The sequence below is a fragment of the Argentina silus genome (genome assembly GCF_951799395.1).
Source record: "Argentina silus genome assembly, chromosome: 22".
NCBI lineage: Eukaryota > Metazoa > Chordata > Actinopteri > Argentiniformes > Argentinidae > Argentina > Argentina silus.
Genome location: NC_139676.1, coordinates 6,544,358 through 6,565,245, shown reverse-complemented (window position 1 = coordinate 6,565,245; position 20,888 = coordinate 6,544,358). Strand labels below are relative to the sequence as shown.

The following is a 20,888-nucleotide window of genomic DNA, read 5'->3' as shown; positions in this document are numbered from 1 at the left end:
TTTCAGCATCAGTCATCCAGAATAGGGCCCCCAATTTTGAGAGTCCACAGTTTGACAATGGCAATGCTAGTAATGAAGCACATTTCAATAAATGTATATTACGATTTATTTCATTTTGTTGGTCACAACCATATGTTTACCCTTGATTGAGGTATCATGAAAATGACAATAAACCCTAAAATCAGAACCCAGGGAAAATACTATCACAGACTATTGTCTGGGGGGCGTGGCTGCCATTTCAGGCATGGGTAGCGGTGTCTGGATTATGCAGCATGAGCTGTCAAGAATAAAAGTGTAACTACATGTTAAAATGATACATCCATAATTAATAAAGAGTATAGAACGCTCTGGGAAGTTGTAGTGGCAAGTTTTTTGCATTACAAATGAGTCTCAGCCCGTGGAACATCGTAAGGCGACGAAAATAATATCACGTGACTATATAGTGGGCGGTCCTCTGACTGTGCGAAAAAAAAAAAAAAAAAGCCATTTTCTGGCGCTGGCTGCTGCAAGAAATCTAACCAACTACAAATAATTTACCTGGATCCACGTAACAAGGAACGGGTAGTGTACATGTCAAATCAGGTAGGAAAAAAACGTTAATTGTTGTTATTCACACAGCGCGATGCACAGGTTCGTCTACCCACGCCCTGAGGTGCACAGAGTCATATTTGGATTCTCTCTTGTTCGCTTCTGAAATCCAATCCTGTCAGTGAATTTTAAGATGGCTGCTTTGTGTTCCAGTGTCCTTTTTGGCTTATTTAGTCTCTCTTGAGAATAACTAGACATTATTCTTACGTGTTTTCTTTGGGGTTTCTGACTCATGCATGCGATCGCACCGGTTGATGATATGTTATTAGTAGGTCCCCTCGGGGTAGAGACAGTAGGCTACCCGTATCCAGGAGGCCCCACTGGGGCAATTGTGGTCCAATCCGCTGCAGATCCACACATATTTTGTCACCTTGGTGTTGTCTTAAAATCACAAACAAGAACACAGGAGGTAGCTAATTGCAAACGGCATTGAAATCTGATTTGTAATCATCATGCTTTAGCAGATAAAATGTAATTGAAAATGTACGAGTCGGTTGTAAATAACAACAATAACAATTGATCCAGATCCATGTTTCCAAGGGCATATCAGGTTAGAAACAATAATGCATAACACGGAATCTCACCCGTGTGTCAACTCAGTATTTATTGGTCAATAACTGAAATATAAGCTTTGTTGTGGGACAACAATACAACTTGAGAAATGTAAACACAACATCATGCATTACTCTAATAACTGTTTAATTATGCGTCAGATTTGTGGAAACCTAGCTAATTCAAAGTTATTCTCATTGTCTGACACACTGAATGTAGGCCACATTATCTCTTAAATCATGCGTCAGAGTTGTGTACATGTGCGATTTGTGTATCTGTCAAGATCTAAGCAAAACAAACTTAAGTGATTCTCATTATCTGATGCTACTTTTGTTCCTATTGCAGATTCGTCCAGATGGATAAAATGCAGCCAAACCGTGTCAAAATCACAGAGCTGAATCCAAACCTCATATGCCCACTGTGTGTGGGCTACTTCATAGACGCCACCACCATTGTGGAGTGCCTGCACTCATGTAAGCTTCCTATAGACAACATTGCTCTAATTTAAAGTTTAAACTAATCAGGACATATTGATTTTAATAGCTAACATCGTTATAGGACATTGCTTTGTGTGTCCAAGATGGCAAGGTGTCTCCAGTTTTGTTTACATGATGCAATTTGTGACGTACTCAGCCAGTTACATGATACTTTTTGTATGAGACCATTGATGTGATCAAGTCATTACATTGTTATAACACAGGGAATGACACTTGCATTCATTCTTTGTCTGTCCTCTCACTCTCTCTGCAGTTTGTAAGACGTGTATCGTTGCCTTTTTGGAAACAAACAAGTTCTGCCCCCGGTGTGATGTCCAGGTCCACAAGACATGTCCACAGCTCAGCATCAGGTACGGCAGTGTGTCTGCATCGGAGGCTACATGTATGTGTGTCTCCCTTCATGGAAGAGTGCATGTATGGCAGTGGAGGCTGATGGAGGTAGAAATCAGAGGACAGGCTTATGGAATGGAATGAGGAATGGTATCGAACACACGTACAATGAGCCCATCCTCCGATTTCTACCTCCACCAGCCTCCCCTGATGTATGTGTATCTAACAACTATGAGTGCATCGTAGGTGTGGCTTGGGGATTGGTCTACTGGTTAATGCTGCCGTGTTTATCTTGTACAGGCTGTCTGTGCAGGATTGAATTCCAGTCTGACTGCTTTTCTGACACTCTCCTCTCTGCTCTGATCCTTGTCCTCTCCCCTCCCCTCCCCTCCCCTCCACCTCCACTCTCCTCTCTCCTCTCCTCACCTGCTTTCTGTCTGTCTGCTGCTGTGCAACCCAACTGCTTGTTACCTTGTGCGGCTTTACAATTTGCCTTTACTTTCTCAGGTCAGACAAACTTCTCCAGGACATTGTCTACAAGCTCGTCCCTGGGTTATTCAAAGGTAAGACCACATATTCTTAGGACAGGGATAGTTTTAGTTACTGTGAAGTTACCAAGAAGTCATTCTTTGGGAATAATTATGTTATTATGTATATTCTATTATTTTCTGGGAATTATGGGACTACTAAAAAGCATGACCAGATATTTAGTCTTAATCTCTGTTGTGTTAAATGCAGATTAAATGAAACGGAGGCAGGACTTTTATAAAGCTATTGTGATTATTGACTAGGTCCTTATGAATGATTATATGATTATGATTGGCAGTCGGCCTTCCAATAACATATTTCCCCCTTTACCTCCTCTGTATTGTGATTAGATGAGATGAAGCGGAGGCGGGACTTCTATGCGGAGAACCGTGTGCTGGAGCCGGGGGAGGTGGTGGAGGACAGTGTCATCGCTGACGATGAGATCATCAGCCTCTCCATACAGTTCCACGAGAGGAACAAGTAAGACCCCCGAAACTGTGTGATCTCTCTCTCTTTTAATGATGAAGTCAAGTTAGCCATGCCCACCAGTGGAGGCTGGTAGAGGTAGAAATCGGAGGACAGGCTCATTGTAATGCATGGAATGGGATGAGGAATGGTATCAAACATGTGTCCTCCGATTTCTACCTCCACCAGCCTCCCCTGATGGACACTTAAATAGTCCATACACCTTTGTTGTGTTGTTCTATTTTCTCTCTCTTTTTTCATCTTGTTCATACAACCACGATAATATAATTTAATCTATGTATCTATTTTAATGATGTAATATAGACGTTCTCCAGTTCCTATATTTACTTTACTTTACATGGCAGCAAAATACATCAGTGAAATACATGGGCATTTACAACAATAAAATGCAAATCATCCACATTTAAAACACATGGATAAATATGGTAATATGGTATATGACACACAGTGAATATTATCTCAGTAGAGCACAGTTTGCTGACAAACAACCAAAGACATTTGATCTCACCAGCATGTTGCTGTTGTTGTTTCCTTTTGCCTTCAGAAGTGACAGACCCACTGCAGACACAGATGGAGACAAGGTAAGATGCCACCTCCAAAATAAGGACAAGGCGTGCTTGACTCTCAAGTTCAGTTTTGATTGAAGTGTCTTTGGATGCTGTGCTGAAGAAGGCTTGATGCCAAAACACATCCACATTGACTATACTGATTATGCATTATTTTTTTATTGAAGATGCTACCTCATACTTCCGTTCAAATGCTAACCCAATACCTGAACAGCCTGATCCTGGACGACAGAAGCATGCTCAGTGGAGAATAATATCAGTCAAAAGTGCTTTTTAGTTCAGGATTAGGTTTAGCCTGGGTCCAGGAAACCGGCCCATAATGTTATTGTGCCGATAATTCCCCCCTTGACGTCTAGAAGATCTGTCTGTGTCTCTATTAACTGTGCCCTTGTCATTACCCTCTAGTTGTAAATCTGTTTAAACCTCACTTTCTTTTTTACTCCTCCTTTTTCCCTCCCCCTCTCTTCTCCCTCCTTCTCCCTCCTCCTCCAGTCCAACAGCAAGCGCTTCCTCCAGTGTCCGGCAGCTATGACTGTCATGCACTTAGCCAAGTTCCTGAGGAGCAAGATGGACATCCCCAGCACCTACCGGGTAAACAGTGTAGTCACACAGCGTCATCTCCCCTCTAACATCTTAACAGTCAAAAATGAACCTTTGTACAGTGCCATACCATAGTTTTTATTTAACCTTTATTTAAGCAGGAAGTCACATACCAAAAATAACAACATTATAAAACACCATCAAGAGAAACAATCACATTTTACATCAGAGGTCCTCAATCAATATTTTAAACTTCCAGAGCACTAAACAGGAACTAGAACAACCAACTATAATGTACTTTGTAGATTGTTCCAGCAACAATAACAATAGTCAATACTGTACTGTACATTAGACTCCTCCAGCACCCTGAGTAGGGGGACACAGCATCACCTTACTCCATCCCCATACACAACACCAGAGTAAAGTTATACTCTTCATGATTAGCACACTAGCTCTATCCCTGTGTGTAGTGTGTACACACACACACCATTTGTATCACGAGGCAATCTGTGATATTGTTACTGAACATGTTTAATAATCAATCTTATTGTGTGCTCTTCTCCTAGACTTGAGATATGAATACTTGATCTCTAACAATGCTTTCTGTCTTTCCACAGATTGAGGTTCTGTACGGAGACGAGCCGTTGAAGGACTACTACACACTGATGGACGTGGCCTACTTCTACGAGTGGAGACGGGTGAGTACACACTGATGTAGCGGAGGTGATTCAGAATCACGTTCTTGTGATGAAGTAGCCCTGCCTACAGACTTTGAGTATGTCCTCTTGGCCTAACGGTAGACACTTGTGTCTTCCATGTGCAAGACCCGGGTTTGAACCCTGCTCGTCACACTGACATACAACATGGTGGCTACCACACCAACATTGAACAATGCTTCAATCATCATTCTGGTCCCAATCACTCACTTCACTACGTTTGAAATGCACAATGTGAATCAAGATAATAGGTGTAGATAGAATGGATATGTGTGCAGAGGAGTACCGCTTAGGAAACCATACATCATGAATGGAAATAAAGTGTCCGTCTGAGAGAACACTTACGTGGCTGTTCAGGAGGGTGTCACGTTCCAGAACGTTCAGATAGAACATGTCTGTCATGTAGACGAGGGAGTCATGTCGTTCTATGCATCACATTTCTATCTGCAACATTCTGAAATGTCATCTTACTGAATACACCCCGGGTGTCTACAACGGTAGATGCTAAATGGGATCCGTGGGATCTTAGTCCTAACCCCTTACCCTAAACTTAACCCCTTACCTAACCTTAGCCCTTAAGTTAACCGTTTGAAATATCGACATCAATGGGGGTGATGTCAGAGTTAGGTCCTCCTAAGCATCCCACTTAGCATTTACCTATCGACAACCGTCCTCATGGACCCTCTTTCTTTCTCTCTCTCTCCAGAATGGCCCGCTCCCTCTGCAATACTGGGTCAAGCCCACCCGTAAGCGCCGGAGGCAGTCACACTCCGCCCCCCAGGCCCACTCCGACGGCGTCAACACCAGCCCCACCTCCGAGAGCGACTCCCACAGCGACAACAAGGTCCACAGTCCCCCAGCCCAGCCCCCCCGAGCCTCACCCCTACCCAGCCCGGCCCTCCACGGCCTCCCCCCTCCCCTCCAGACGTCTGGGGGTGGACCCCCAGTGTCCAACAGTGCTCAACGGCTCCCCCTAGCGTCCAAGCCGGGGAGTAACCGCAAGGTGACTGTGAATGGGAACGGCTCCAGAGTGGCCAATGAAGAGGCCAGGGGTGGGGGGGACAAGGGTGCGTTGCCCCCCCCAACTTAAATCCGGACATCCAAGCAGAATGGAGCGGAGCGGATTGGAATCGCCCCCCCCCCCCCCCAAATATTGAGGAGTTGCCTTTCAATGGACAAATAGACTGCCTTGATAAAAGGAAGGCAGAGGGCGGTTGTTGTCTGCGAAAAGACTGTCAAGTGCAGCCAAATAGACACTTGTATGTATGTATGTATGTTTGTTTGAGTGTGTGTGCGCGTGTGTGTGTTTATGTGTGTTAGATTAATACACACATACAAAATGTACAGTATGTATCCAGTATGTGTGAGCATGCGTACATACATGGTCATGTACAGAGTATCTTTTATACAAGATATTGTAATTGTTTTGTATTTGTATATGCAGTAAGGTCTCATTTCTTCCCATGCTGATTCATCAGAATTAATTTGGCTTTGAATGTTAATTTAGACAAAATGCTTCAAGGCATTGCAATGCGATTTACAGCATCTATGTGTCAGCTAGAAACAAAAAGGCAGTATTTATCGTCTTCCCTGTGTCATAAATCATATTGTCGGCGTCCTGGAAAAGCGTTATCATCTGTAGAAAGTGAAAGTTTTTTACATCCATTCATGGGACATCATAAGGTGTTTTACAGGTGACGTTTCTTGCTCCTAGAGTGATGAAACCGTCACGGATGGAGATGAGTACTTCCGATTTATGTACAAAACAAATCTGAATCTACCAAAATGGAGATGCACGTTTTTTTTTTTTCCAGGAAGCCGGCGATATGCTAACTAGCGATCTCTGACGTAAGCAGCTTCTTGTAACTCAATAGCTCAAGCACCATCATCAACAGTTGGCTGTATTAAAAACGTTTTTGAAGCACTTTCTTTGAGTAAAACGCAGAACCACAATTATATATATAGACTGTATGATTGCTGAACTTTTACAGTGCTTTGCTGTTAGAAAAGCCATTCCTCATCCAGCCTCAAGCACTACATTGTCTGAAAAAAAAAAAAGGAGAAATTGCTTACATGTATGTCAAAATTTAGAGATTACAAACCGGTACTTGTTTTACTCATGACAGACAAGGAAGGAACTCAAAGGGATTTGAATATTTGACCATGTGATACTGTACGGTTGGATTTCCATGTATTTAGACATTCCTTTTTTCGGTTTTGTTTTTTTGGACCATTCAATTATTATTATTCTCAGATGATCAGCCATATGTGCATGTTTTAGGTCATTAAAATGTTTACTTACTTGTGTGTCTCATTCTGATTCATATTTTGATATTAAAGAATGTTGATATTCTTGAAAGTGGTTTGAATTCACAAACTCAATGAACTTACATATTGCCAGTGATTCCATGGATAAAGGTGAACAAGCTCACTATGTACAATACACAGAGGAATCCATTCAGATAGCTATGATGAACCACAATTCATGCTGTTTCAAAGCACATGTTTATTACAATGAATTAAGGCGTTCATCCTCCATTCAACACTGTTGATCCTTATAACCCAAGGTTCTCCATAAGAACCAAAATGGAGATTTATATTATGAACATTGTTACAGAAGAACAGTAACCACCCAAACCATGCTGAACAGAGAACACTATCAGGGGAGGCATGTGGAGGCCACCGAATGGAATGAGGAATGGTATCAAACACGTGTTTGATCCTTTCCTCATTCCATTCCATGTATTACAATGAGCCCATCCTCCGATTTCTCCCTCGTTACCCCTCTTGTGCGTATGACAACATATAAGTGCAATATGCAAGCAATGCCTAAGGTCATGAAAATACGTCTTTCACAGCCCACTCAGACAAACCTTTTGAGCATAAAAAATATCTAGAATTTTTCATTTGCAGGAGCAGCAGTGTACATCATATCATGATCTAGATTATGTTTTGATATCCGTTCTGCTCGATCTGATCCTGGATAGCAAAAAAGCATCATTCTGATCCTCTGAAATACTGGGCCCTGACCTGAGTGCAGAGCTACATTCAGAACCAGTAACCAAGTGGTTCTCCAGAACCAGGACCATTCATCTGGACTAGTTTCCAAGACCCATATGAAGTCTAGGCTGTTTCCTTGACCAGGACAGGCCTAGTGTTGCTGCATCCCATTTCTCCACCCTTCTCCTGAAGTATGCACTTGTGCACTTTCCCCCTGCCTATGCATGGGCTCTCACATCAGTTCTTGTTTACCCCAAGTCTGGAGTCTCCATGAGCTTAGTGCACTGGATGAAGTCCTGTTTGTGAGTGCCATCGCAGTAGGGAGGGTTGCTGGTGTACTTGCAGCCACACAGCCAGACGGTGGAGTCCTTCTCTGGGACAAAGCGGAGAGGGAACAGACACTGGGTCTTGGTCTTGTGGGATCCATCACAGAAAGGCTGGGGAGGGAGAGGAGGAGAGGGAGAGGGAAATAGCAAGAGTGAGTGAGAGAGAGAGAGAGAGAGAGAGAGAGAGAGAGAGAGGGAGAGGGAAGAGAAGAGAGAGAGACAGATAGAGGGGAGGATGTAGGGAGATAAAGGTTGAAAGGAAGGAGAAAGAAAAGGGGACAGATAGAGGGAGGAGAGGGAAGAAGACAGGGAGAGAGATCACATCATTACTCATACAGTAGGTTAGAATATGACATTTGTGACAGTCAAATACAACATAACAGCCAACATAACATAAGATTAACTATGTATGCCATTCAAGCCATGTTTGAGGTCATAGACTGCCCTGATGCCCTCACCTGTTTCTGGCTGTGTCCACAGGTGCACCACGAGTAACGTTTTCCCCCTACTAGCTCCACTTTAAACGGCTTCTTAGAGGCAACAACAGGCTTGGAGGGCAGAGTGGAGAGCCGGACCTAGATAGAGACAATTTATGAAGAGAAAACAAACAATAAACAAACAAACAAAAAATGATTATTTCTACTTTGTCATACTAAATTAAACCAAAAATAAATATTTCCTCTAGAGTAAGATACAGAAAACCAGAAAACCATCACAATCAATCTAGCACACATATTCTGCAACATTCTATCCAAGACTTTTAGCAAATGTCATCAGGCAGGCAGCCTGATGTAACCGCTACGTAGCATGTAATCAGATGTAATCAAATGTAATCAGGCACAACACGCATACACAAGAAAATGTGTGTAGCCAAGTTGTGTCAGTAACGTACCCCTGATGGTTCCTACACTGACAATGACATCGTTTGCTTACCCTTGGGGATGTAATAGTCGTCAATATCCATGGTTGCCTCAAGGTTGTAGCACCCCATCCGCGCATTGTCCCCGATGTTATGACGTTCATGTTTCCAAAGCAGTGTGCGTCGTACAGAAAAGTGGTTTGCTGCAGCTCTTTTCAATGTGTATTCCCTAGCTACTACCGAACAAAACCTTCAATGTCAACAATCTTATATTATTTTGGTGCTAGATAGAAAATGAGAGCTCTGGTCATTCACCGTAGATAGATAAGCAGCGTTAGTTGAACTTTCCGCTAAGGACATGCCGAGATTTGTTGGAGATTCCCTGATCAGGTCACATAGCGGTCGCTTCCGGCATAAGTCACGTGGGCAACTGCAGTTTTTTTTTATTGTCATTGTTGCTGTAGCGGCACATATGAAGCGCATCAAAACTCAATTTTTAATTAACTCTTCAACATCCATGTGAGAGCTACAATCACGGCAGCATGTTATGCTAAATAGATCAAATGCTATTACAGTTGGCTATATCTTCGCTTTGCTACAGGTTTCACTATCATTGCATCACATTGCCTATCAACTTTCATCTCAACTCTTCTCGTCTTGCCTTTGAACTTCAAACACCGCATTCTGCCTGTGTAGGCCTATAATAATGAAATGGTCTCGAGAACTATTTTTAGTTTCTTTTGAATTCTTTGTTACACACCTACATTACTGTTTCTCTGATAGAATTACATCATACATGGTTTCAGTGTGAAATAAATAATAACCAGATCTGTAAATAGTATTTTTATATAAAATGCTGTGCGAACTTATAGACAAAGTTGTCAACAAACACATTAGAATAGACATAATAGGTAGTATAATTGAACTGCATGTTTATGGCACAATATTTGCTCCTCATAAATTATTTGAACATGTTTTTCACTGACGTGACAAGATCTTTGTAGATGACTTTAAAGTGTGTGCCATCGCAGTATGGTGCGTTTCTAGTCTGCTTGCAGGCACATAGCAACACGGTTATGTCCTTCTCAGGGGTGAAGCGTAGCGGGGTGATGCTAGGTGCTTTAGCCTTGTGGGCCCCGTCACAGAATGGCTAATGGGGGGGAGAGAGAGAGAGAGAGAGAGAGAGAGAGAGAGGAAATAGAGGTGGTGACAGTGAGAGACAATATCTAACCACAACTCACTTACAGTTAGGCCTCTATAGCATGAGTAGAAGCATAGTTCTTGTAGTTATAACCTAGTCCTTGTTCTTGTTAACCCTATCTCCGCCTATTCTGATGAGTTTACCCATCAGCTCTGATGTTAATCTCATTCTTGTATCGTGTGCATACATGTAGTGAGTTGAGGGGGGTGGGGACCCAAACTGGCCCTAGATCATCATTACCAACAAAGGGTTCTTCATTTGTCCCTATAGGGGGAACCCTTTTTGGTGCCATGTAGAATCCTTTGGGTTCCATGTCGAGCCCTTTCCACAGAGGGTTCTAAATGGAACCCAAAAGGGTTCTACTCTAAGAGTGTACTCCACATTCCATACTTCAGCTCAGCGGGTTTACACAGTCTTCCTTGTGGCACAGAGAATACCCGGGTTTCCAACCCATGCACACCCATCCTCTCACCTGTTTCTTGCTGTGTCCACAGGCACACCAGGAGTAGCGTTTCCCCCCGGTCACCTTCACTCTGCAGGGGATTTTAGCAGCAACAACAGCCTCAGTGGAATGACTGGAGTACTGCACCTGGAGGAGTGGTTTACTATTATATTACTAATTATTATTATTATATTACTATATATATATATATATATACACACACACACACACACACACACACACACACAATCAGCATGTGGTTTATGGTTGCATGATCAATGGAACCACGGGAGGCTCGGGGATGTAGAAATCGGAGGACAGGCTCACTGTAATGCATGGAATGGAATAGGGAATGGTGTTTGATACCATTCCTCACTCCATTCCATGCATTACAATGAGCCCTTCATCCGATTTTTTACCTCCACTGATTGGAACTACATACACCCAGAATCAAATAACCTATAATAGATCTAGTATAGTCATCTACTGTACTATAATCCAGGTGGAGCCTAAAGCGACTGTTGAACCTTGTTTGGCTTGGCTTGCTACTAGGCTATAGCCTGTCATTAATCACCAAAATACATAAATGAAGAGTGTGTCAAGGGTGAATAGAGGGTGTGTTCAATTCAGTAACATGAATGATTATACAGGTTTTCTTTGAACAGCTGCCCTTCTCATACAGACATAGACTACAGCATAAACCATAACCGATTAAAATGCCATAGGCCTGTAGGCTAATTCGTCTTTACACTCGTGCTAAACTCATATGAAATATATCTGCTCATATAAATATATAAATACTTCAAAAATGTTTTAAATCTAAGCCTAATGAAAATGATACACAAACTGGCTATGGATGGAAAAACAGTAGACCTATCGTGTTTTTATGCTCTCATACAGTACACTGCAATCTGCACTATAAAAAAATAAAAAAATAATCCGCAATCATTCGGTATTTTCTTTTTCGTGGCCGTTTACTCACCTTCGACGCGGCAACAGCCGCTAAAAACCCAGGTTGCCTCCAAGTTTCCATGCACCCCTTACGAACGGTCCCTACTAACGCGTTCATGGTTTATTTCCAAAACGTATAGTTAGTTGTTGGCTAATGTTTAGCTCATGTTTCGGCTACTACAGCGAGGCTGTATGTTTAGACTACTCTAGGCTAGCGACCGCTCCTTCCCTGAGGACGTAGGAGAAAACAACGTCTATAGTAGCGTTCGCTTGACCTTTGCACTAACAGGGATATTAAAAGGTATCAACTCGCTAGCGCACAACGTGAATCACATCCAAACATGGCGGAGAGAATGGCTGTAGGAAACGATTACTTCTAAGGTTGAAATCTAACACTGTCGATCGCCCAATATGTAAACAATGCTCTCTGGGGCGTGGTGCGCTCCGACACGAGTCACACTAACTACTTACAGTAGCCTGCTGCATCCCATAACTTGTGTACAAAGTGCATAATGCTGCATAAAGTGTATCTCACTAATCAATGTGGGACTGAGCTGAAGTTTAGGCCTATAGCAAGACCATTAGAAGAACACTAGAAGTTTATTTCCTTATGGATGATTAGGTTAGTTGGTTTCACTTTCATAGCTCCTATTCCTATACCTTTATAACAATATTATACCACTATCAACAATGTAATCAATATTGGACCCAAAATCTATTCTACATCATATTGCGATAAAAAATAGTTAATAGAATAGAATATACAAGAGCGGGTAAAGTGATGTGATGTGTATAACAAGAACTTTCTTTGTCCTACAGTATAAGAAGTATGCTTTAGAACCAGGAGAACATGCAAATCGTCTCAGTAAAATACATTTATTGACAGTAAAAGTTCAGTCCTCTTAATCGTTCCTTTTAATTTTATTACACAAAAATATCAAAATACTTTACAGGGCATTTAAATCTGAATATCGTCAAATTCATTTGGATTTATTCTCTCCTACAAATACTCTGTACAGGGGACAATGGGCTTGTCCTTTTATAATGCAGTGCTCATTTCTTAAAATTTCATTTTTTTTCAGAGAACAATGCATTTAAAATCTATGCATAGTCTAAACGTCATTAGCGGCGAAGGATTCGAGAGACTTCACTGCATTTCATGCATTTCTTATCCCAATAAGTAGTTCGGTTTCCATCGAACCTCATTGGGAGACAGGTGCTTAAATATGTCGTAATACATACAAAAGATACACAGGAGAACAACTTACATAACATGGATTATCTTGGTTACCCAAACTTCAAAGCTTAAAAAAATTAATGTGTCCATACACAAACACATTTAAGTATACAATTTGTACTAAAAAAACAAAAATAATAAAAAAGTATTATCAAAAACCAAAACAGATTTACATTTAATTGGGCCCAAAACGCCCCAGTGCAACATGGGAAAGATACCCCTTCAAGATTCCATCACAGCACCCTACTTCATTCAGTCAAAACAATCTCTTGGACATTTCCTTTCCTGTTTTTTTTTTTTTTTTTTTTTACCTCAATCGTACAATAAATCATAAGGACGTACTTAGTAAACTGCAGACATCCTTCTGGAAGTCCTGTCAACATGAAATAGTATAGGCTCATGGCAGTGGAGGCTGGTGGAGGTAGAAATCGGAGGACGGGCCCATTTCCATCTCATGCATTACAATGAGCCCGTCCTTTGATTTCTACCTCCACCAGCCTCCCCTGGCTCATGGGTTATCATCAACCAAGAGCCATAGACACAGAAGAGTCTGGCAAACTGTTTAACATTTAGAATGCTCATGGACACTGCCACCAAAAGTTCCATGACATTCTAATAAGAATGCACTCTAGAATGTTGTCGTCATGGAACTCCTGGTGCTAGTTTGGCAAACTCTGCATATGTATGGCTCGGTTATCAACACAATAAACATTCTCCTATAGTCGTTTGCTACAGTATTTGTTTACCAACAACTCATACGTTGTTTGAAAGTTCCTCACTGACTGACATAATATCTACACAAACAGAATAATCTTAATAGGCTACTCAGATATCACATGTACGGGAGTCGGGAGATCACTATCAAGGATGCAAAACAGAAAAGTAAAAAAAAGTATTAAAAAAATGTTTTGGACCATTGTAGAAGAATGAATGAAATTAGAAAAATATGAGGAGTAATTACCACAAAGGACGAGCCATAAAGTATAACAATAAGTTAGAAGACATTTGAGATGGGTCTATGTTAGTAGATGAGACTAGACAGATGGACTAGTTCATATGTGCCACACAGTTAAAGTGGATGAAAAGAAAACAGAGAAAAACAGCTTATCATAGTTCCAGAGTTGACTATGTGTTCTGAAGGGTAACAATCAACTATCTACCAATGCTGTCATTTGAATGATAGGCCTCTAATTCAGGCACCTTATAGGCAGTTATAACACCTTATAGGCAGTTATATCACCTTATGTCAACTGATTAAAACTTTATAATAGTTAGTAATTTCTGTATAATTAAGTTGTAAGCCGTCACAAATGCAGTTGTTGAGAATAACAACATCGACTATACTGTATGTCACTTCTGTATGACAGCATTATGTAGTCAAGGGTTACCCTCTCTACAATGAGACGTTGCTTCTCAGTTCTTCAAAAAACAGACAGAACATCAAGCAGCATCTTAAGACACAGTTAAAATACAAATAGTTTGAGACTTATCATCATCATCATCATCACTACAGTTACTCTCTCATGTTACAATTGTTGACAGTAGTATTACTGTTGTCTATCGAAAGTATAAACGGGTGAGAGGAAGAATGCCTTCATCAAACTCCTCAAAGTCCTAGTACCCCCAATAAAAAAAGAGACTATCAAATTAAGAACACGAGAGACAGACCAGACTATTGGCTGTTTCTTCTCAGTCCATCTAACATGGCTATTAAGGCATAATAACTATACAGTATAATAACTATACAGTATGTATACTATACAGTATAATAACTATACAGTATAATAACTATACAGTATGTATACTATACAGTATAATAACTATACAGTATAATAACTATACAGTATGTATACTATACAGTATAATAACTATACAGTATTGCTAAAAGAACAACTAGTTTCATGGCATCAAAAGAACATGATTATGTACAGTACAACAGAAACAAATAACAAATAAAAACACACTAACTAACACTTCAGGATAAGAGTGCAAATATTATTTTTCCTCACTAACTCATCGGTCCCATGAAGCCTATGAAGTACCAAATGTCCTTTATACGGTACGATATTGATGGCTAATTTAGCTCAGCTAGCTGCTAACTAAGCCAAGTACAAATGGGGTTGAGGAGGAGGACATATTATCAATTTCTTACATCTTTACTTTAACGATTTTTAAAAAAATGTTTGGTTTAGTTTGGTTAATCTCTGCAGCGGCACGCAAATAAAACATATATTCTCTGGATATAGTCTGTCCCTAGTAGGGTTGAGCTCAATCCGAAGCTTAATTCACTCAATGGAGGAATATTGGACTGGAATTCAAATTGTGAATAAATAAAAAAAAACACCCCCAAAACCATGAGGATTTTTTCATTCATTAATTGAATTTCAATTCACTTCTTGCCTTGAGTGGATTGAAATTCAACTGCCAGTCTGAAGCTGTGGCATAGGCCTACCTGGCAATAGGAATAACAGCCCCGGCCACACCAAACTATGCATTCTATGGGAGTCATCCGTTGACGGACAACTGGGATGACAAGGAACTTTCCACAGTCCGTTCGTCCGTTTAGCCAATTCGAAACGAGGTTTCATATTGAGTTGCCACGTTGCATTGTTCAGTTGCTAAATCACGCCTATGATTCCACAGATCAAATTGGATAGTGATTTCATACACAGATGTTTTTATCCGTTTTTTTGTTTGGTGTAGCCGGGCCTTAGGGTACATCGTATTTGTACGATAGCAGGGAGGGCGTGAGTGTGTCCTCAGGCCAGGGTGAGGCGCTGTAGCTGTCTCTCTCTTTGCTGTCTCTGGGATGGAAGAAAAAAACAGGAAGACTGATCTGGAATCTGGAGGAAGACCGTTGAGTTTGGATAGGAAGCAGACGTCTACACATCTATGATGCGATTGGTCTTCAGTAAAGACGTTCGGGTGGATACATTGGTTCAGTCATGGGGGGCATAAATTACGATTGGTCAGAGTCTCAGTGGAGGGAAGATACAGAAACATTCTGGCTCGACCCACTTAGGGGACGTTTCCCAGACACAGATTAAATCAAACCCCGAATTAAATCACACTTTCAATGGAAAAATCACCATTTTAGTTTGGGATTAGGTTTAATCTGTGTCCTGGAATTAACACAACCTCCAGAGTCGAATCTCAAACATAAACTCCTGTCTGTGAAAACAACCCCATTTGTTAGTCTATATAACAAATTAGTGCAATAAAATAAGAGACCACTGTACTTGTGCCCCCTGTAAAAGCTGCCAACGCACACGGACCGGTAATATAAACAGAACCTCCTCAAAATCAAAGGAATTATTTTCCATAAGTATGAAAAAACAAACATAACCGTTTCAGTCCGTTCCGTTTTACATTCATAAAAGAGAGGGAGTAAGACAAGGACAAAGGGACGGTTTCCTGGACACAGATTAAGCCTATTGGACTAGAAAGCGCTCTCAATTGGTTCTCCATTGAACATGAAACGAACCCATAATGTTCAAGAGTCTTTTTCGATTAAAGATGACCTCAGTTCTTGTTAGAACAGCTCATTGACCAATCAACGACCTCCCTCTCTCCTCCCCCTGTTGGAGCTGCTCCCACTATGGACAGGAAGTGACATCAGCCATTCTTGTCTCCTCCCTTTTCTCCGGCCGCCTGAAAGTAAACACTACTTTTAGTGTCTTTTACCTGACAGATAGGGTGGGAGAGAGAGAGAAAGAGAGGGAGAGAGAGGAGAGGGTGGTGGCAGTAACCACTAGACCAACCCAAGAAAACACACACACACACACACACACACACACACACACACACACGCATACACACACATACACACACACACACACATACACACACACACACACACACACACACACACACACACACACACACACACACACACACACACACACACACACACACACACACACACACACAATTAATTCATTGATTATTTTAAGACTTGACCTCCAGAGCTTTTCAGTCCCATTAAATATATACATTCATATTCAGTCCCACTCACCCCAGGCTTGTGAAGTGCATTCTCCTGAAGACCATAGAGGGGGTTTCCCTGGGCTCCCTGCAGGGGTGAGGCGGTGGCCTGGGGCAGGAGGCTGGGGGACTGGCTCATCATGGAGGAGGCCAGGGGAGAGGCGGTGGTGGGGGTGGAGGTGAGACCTCCGGCCAGCGTGAGGCGCTGTAGCTCCCTCTGCTGTCTCTGCTGCTGAAGCATCTGATACACTACCACCTGCTGCTCCTGAGAGAGAGGGAGGGAGGGAGGGAGGGAGGGAGAGAGAGAGAGAGAGAGAGAGAGAGAGAGAGAGATGACTGTGTGTGTGTGTGTGTGTGTGTGTGTATGCGTGCGCGTGCCTGCCTGCGTGGCTGTGTGTGTGTTTGTGTGTGTGTGTGTGCCTGCCTACGTGTGCATGCTTGCGCGCGTGTGCCTGCCTGCCTATGTGTGTGCTTGCTTGTGTGTGCCTGCCTGTGTATGTGTGTGTGTGTGTGTGTGTGTGTGTGTGTGTGTGTGTGTGTGTGTGTGTGTGTGTGTGTGTACATATCATTACCGGAGTGAAGTGCTGAGAGGTGAGGAACTGCTGGAGCTGCTGTTGTTGTTGCTGCTGGAGAAGGAGCTGCTTCTGCTGCTCAGACAGGAGAGAGGACCTGCAACACAACCAACCCGATGTTACTGCCACGAAGGCTGGTAGGCTGAGGTAGACACTCTGTGCTGAAGGAGGCTTGACAGAGAAACGTGTCCACAGTGACCGTGCTGATGATGCATTAAACCATCATTTATCTTTCCATTTGAGAGTGCTGGCTGTATTATTGACTTATTGGAGTACTTATTAATTTACTTAATTTATTGTTTTATTGTTCTATTTTGTAAATTTGTTATTGCTATTTTGTAATTTTGTTAATATTTGCTTATATATATATATATATATTTTTTTTAATGTTCCATACACCAACCTCACCAAGTCAATTTCCTGTATGTGCAAATGTACTTGACCAAATTAAAAAAAATATTCTGATTCTGATTCTGATTCTACTTACGGGCTCATGCTCTTGGGTATCTGCAGGCCCTGCTGTGCCAGTCCCTGGGGTCCCAGAGGGGGGGGCTGGGGCCTGAGGGCGGGCAGGGCGGGTGGGGCCGCACTCTGCTGCACCGATGACTGGATCACCCCGTTCAGGCTACCCAGCATGCCGTTCATACTCAGCTGAGGACTCCCTGCTAGGGAAGACATGAGCCCGCCTGCCTGACCGATGCCCCCGAGGCTGTCCGTCAAACCGCGGCTGGCCAATCCGTTGAGCAAGGGCTGGCCGAAGGAGGCGGGGCTCTGCTGGGGGGGCGGGGTGCTCTGGAAGGAGAGGGAGGAGCTACTGCGGGAAGGACTGTCAGAGTGGAGCTCCTGGAGAGAAGGAAAACAAACAAACAAATAAATAAACACACAAACAAACAAAGTGAGAAATAGTGCAGTGGCTAATCGTTAGTACTGTATGTCAGTTTTTGGTGATTTCACCGATGGTCACCTTAACAGTAAGTTATAAGTGGTCTTCGTTGTCTAAATAGCCAGGAAATATAAAAACATTCATGCAAATAAGCGAGAAAATAGACATCTAAAAAGCATCTTAGACTAAACAGCATCTTCAATGGAGATTCCCTGAAGGATTGTAGGTGGGTAGGGGGGGAGACAATAGGAGGTACACAAGGTGTAAGGGGACTCCAAGGTGGGGGGTGAGTGACAGGTGGAGGTGTGTAAAGGGTGTGTGTGTGTGTGTGACAGGTAGAGGTTTATAAAGGGTGTGTGTGACAGGTGGAGGTTTATAAAGGGTGTGTGTGACAGGTGGAGGTTTATAAAGGGTGTGTGTGACAGGTGGAGGTTTATAAAGGGTGTGTGGGACAGGTGGAGGTGTACAGAGGGGGTCTTACCTCGGAAGAGGTAATGAAGGAAGTGTCGTTGAGGAAGCAGCTTTTGGACATGGGACTCTTGGAGCTGAGAGGGTCTACGGGGAGAGAGGAGGGACACACCCGGGGGTTCTGAGAGGTAGGGATACTAACTAATAAATCACACACACATGCCTTAACAGATCAAAGTGACAAAAGTGACAAAAAATATCAAGATTTTATCGTCAACGCCTGAGGGAGTGTGTGTGAGTGTGTGTATGTGTTAGTTTGTGTATGTGTGTGTGTGTATGTGTATGGACACACACATACACACACACTCCCTCAGGCGTTGACAATCATTTCCTACACAGACCAGCCTCTAAGCTTACATAGGGTAGAGGAGGAGGGGGGGGGGATCTGTCTGACTGACCATGTCCTGCGGAGGAGAGGAAGCTGATGTGGCCGTGTGTGGTGGCGGGGGCGGAGGTCAAGGGTTGGTGGTGACCCTGGTGATGGCCCTGGAGTTGCCCCTGGAGGTGGTGGAGGTGGTGGTGGTGCCCCAGCCCTAGCCCCAGGGCCTGGGGAGGGAAGGGCACGGCCAGCTCCACGTTCAGCAGCTGCAGCCTCTCCCTCTTGGCCGTCAGGCTGAGGATCTGGTCCTGCAGCCTCTGGTTCTCCTGCTGCAGGGAGTGGAGGGACTGGAGCATCTCTACGACTGGGAGGAGGGGGGGAGGGGGGAGAGGAAGAGGGGGATGAGAAAGGAGAGAGAGTGAAGGGATAATTGAGAGAGAGAGACGGAGGGAAGAAAGAGCGAGCGAGAGGAGGATGGTGGGAGAGAGAGGGAGAGGGGGAAAGGATAATGAGAGAAAAGGGGGAGAGAGAGGGAGGAAGAAAGAGAGAGAGAGAGGGAGGCAGGAGAGGAAAGATAGGACAGGAAAGAAAAGAGTGAGACAGAGAAGACATTGTTGCACCTTCCCAACTGTGTGGTGTCTCCCATTGTGCTTTTTATAATACAACAGATACTACTTTGAATACTTTAATCCCTTCTGAATAGCAACACACACACACACACACACACACACACACACACACACACTACTGTAGCACCTAGTCTATTCGAGGGACCTCAAAGAGCGTGTAGAATAGATCAAGTGACGCAGGTAAACAAATATTCACTGTGTCTCCAAACAGTCAAACCCACTCTCTCTCCCTGGCATCCGCCTATCTTTTAACGAGGCCTATTTCCTAACAAACAAAGGCTTCTTCACTCCGGGTACGCCTAAAAGAGGGCCTTTGATTTCTGGGAGAAGTAAGTCCCGTTTTTCATATTTGCCTATTCTACTTTGTTCCCCAGTCTAATAATACATTTGTTCAGATTAAAAAAAAAACATTCATGCCCTCGGAGAGACAATTTGTTGAGCAGTTAAATAATAGCAACAGTTAAATAATACAACAACGGACAGGATAAAAGACAACAAAGACATGACAGTGACAGACTAACAGGCCAGAGCAGGTGATAGAGGGGGCATCAGACAACAGTGGGTTGGGACAGTCTCCTGAGTCATGATCGGTAGCACAGCGGCTTCCAAAAGACTAAACGGAAGAATCTGGAAGAATGGGTAGATTTTGCCTCGCACAGACTTCCCACAGAGAACGTCCGCATTGATAAGGCTTCTCAGACAACCTACGTGACCAGGCGATAGATCAATCACTGTTCGGTGTCCAGTACATTGGCATCAGACGGAAAAGAAGATTAAAAAAAAAGAAATCGATTGTCTGATGATGTCCAGCCCTAAAAAGACTAATGGTAGAATATCGCGGAATATAGATCTGTGTATTATAGATTTTCACAGAGTTGTTTGTAAGGTTAACTCACTGTTGACCCCTACCTCCGCCAGCCTCCCCTGACTCCCGCAGAGAATCAATGCACGGCATAGAGTGTCAATAATCTAGAAGATCCACCACAAAAGCTGTTATCTCGGCCGCGTCATTTATCTCAGGGACTTCCTGGTTAAAGGTAGACTTCATGGGACTATGACATCACGCCAGGAAGTCACAGCAACGTTTACCTCAGACGTTTGGAGTCAGTACAGGTGAGAACGAGAGCAGGTCAGAGGTCGGCTGAAGCGCACCGTCAAAACACGTGTAGCTGGGGCGCTTAGTGGCGTAGCACACTAATGCGCATGCCACGTAA

The 20,888-nt window shown here is 43.0% G+C and overlaps 3 protein-coding genes across 3 annotated transcripts in view; 1 reads left to right on the top strand and 2 right to left on the bottom strand.

The window, feature by feature from the left end:
* The first annotated feature begins 467 nt into the window (after positions 1-467).
* On the top strand, positions 468-7,105 carry LOC310822081 (polycomb complex protein BMI-1-A-like). Its single transcript, XM_083694371.1, has 9 exons — positions 468-582; positions 1,486-1,613; positions 1,891-1,987; positions 2,475-2,530; positions 2,846-2,975; positions 3,526-3,562; positions 4,040-4,138; positions 4,705-4,785; positions 5,510-7,105. The coding sequence occupies exons 2-9, from the start codon at positions 1,496-1,498 to the stop codon at positions 5,891-5,893; spliced, it is 1,002 nt and encodes a 333-aa protein (XP_083550497.1). The 5' UTR covers positions 468-582; positions 1,486-1,495; the 3' UTR covers positions 5,894-7,105.
* Positions 7,106-7,307: 202 nt separating this feature from the next.
* LOC310821500 (uncharacterized protein) lies at positions 7,308-9,939 on the bottom strand. Its single transcript, XM_083693575.1, has 3 exons — positions 9,063-9,939; positions 8,588-8,704; positions 7,308-8,240 (listed from the first exon to the last, which is right to left on the bottom strand). Exons 1-3 carry the CDS (start codon positions 9,150-9,152, stop codon positions 8,052-8,054), a joined length of 396 nt encoding a protein of 131 aa, XP_083549701.1. The 5' UTR covers positions 9,153-9,939; the 3' UTR covers positions 7,308-8,051.
* A 2,503-nt stretch (positions 9,940-12,442) lies between these two features.
* LOC310821492 (protein AF-17-like) overlaps positions 12,443-20,888 on the bottom strand; it is a 20,246-nt gene continuing 11,800 nt past the window's right edge. The window contains exons 15-20 of the mRNA XM_083693567.1: positions 19,125-19,409; positions 18,740-18,813; positions 17,863-18,218; positions 17,376-17,472; positions 16,835-17,068; positions 12,443-16,570 (exon numbers count right to left, since the gene is read on the bottom strand). Of these exons, the coding sequence (XP_083549693.1) occupies positions 16,490-16,570; positions 16,835-17,068; positions 17,376-17,472; positions 17,863-18,218; positions 18,740-18,813; positions 19,125-19,409 (1,127 nt within the window). The 3' untranslated portion in view covers positions 12,443-16,489. The remainder of the gene's footprint in view (positions 16,571-16,834; positions 17,069-17,375; positions 17,473-17,862; positions 18,219-18,739; positions 18,814-19,124; positions 19,410-20,888) is intronic.

Bases quoted from the DNA above. Each gene is read 5' to 3' on its own strand.
- LOC310822081 (XM_083694371.1), top strand. From the start codon at position 1,496: ATGGATAAAATGCAGCCAAACCGTGTCAAAATCACAGAGCTGAATCCA. The intron at 2,976-3,525 runs GTAAGACCCCCG...TTTTGCCTTCAG, and splicing joins CAGTTCCACGAGAGGAACAA to AAGTGACAGACCCACTGCAG. The intron at 4,139-4,704 runs GTAAACAGTGTA...GTCTTTCCACAG, and splicing joins ACATCCCCAGCACCTACCGG to ATTGAGGTTCTGTACGGAGA.
- LOC310821500 (XM_083693575.1), bottom strand. From the start codon at position 9,152: ATGAACGTCATAACATCGGGGACAATGCGCGGATGGGGTGCTACAACC. The intron at 8,705-9,062 runs GTAAGCAAACGA...GTCTCTATCTAG, and splicing joins CGACTATTACATCCCCAAGG to GTCCGGCTCTCCACTCTGCC. The intron at 8,241-8,587 runs GTGAGGGCATCA...CTCCCTCCCCAG, and splicing joins GTGGACACAGCCAGAAACAG to CCTTTCTGTGATGGATCCCA.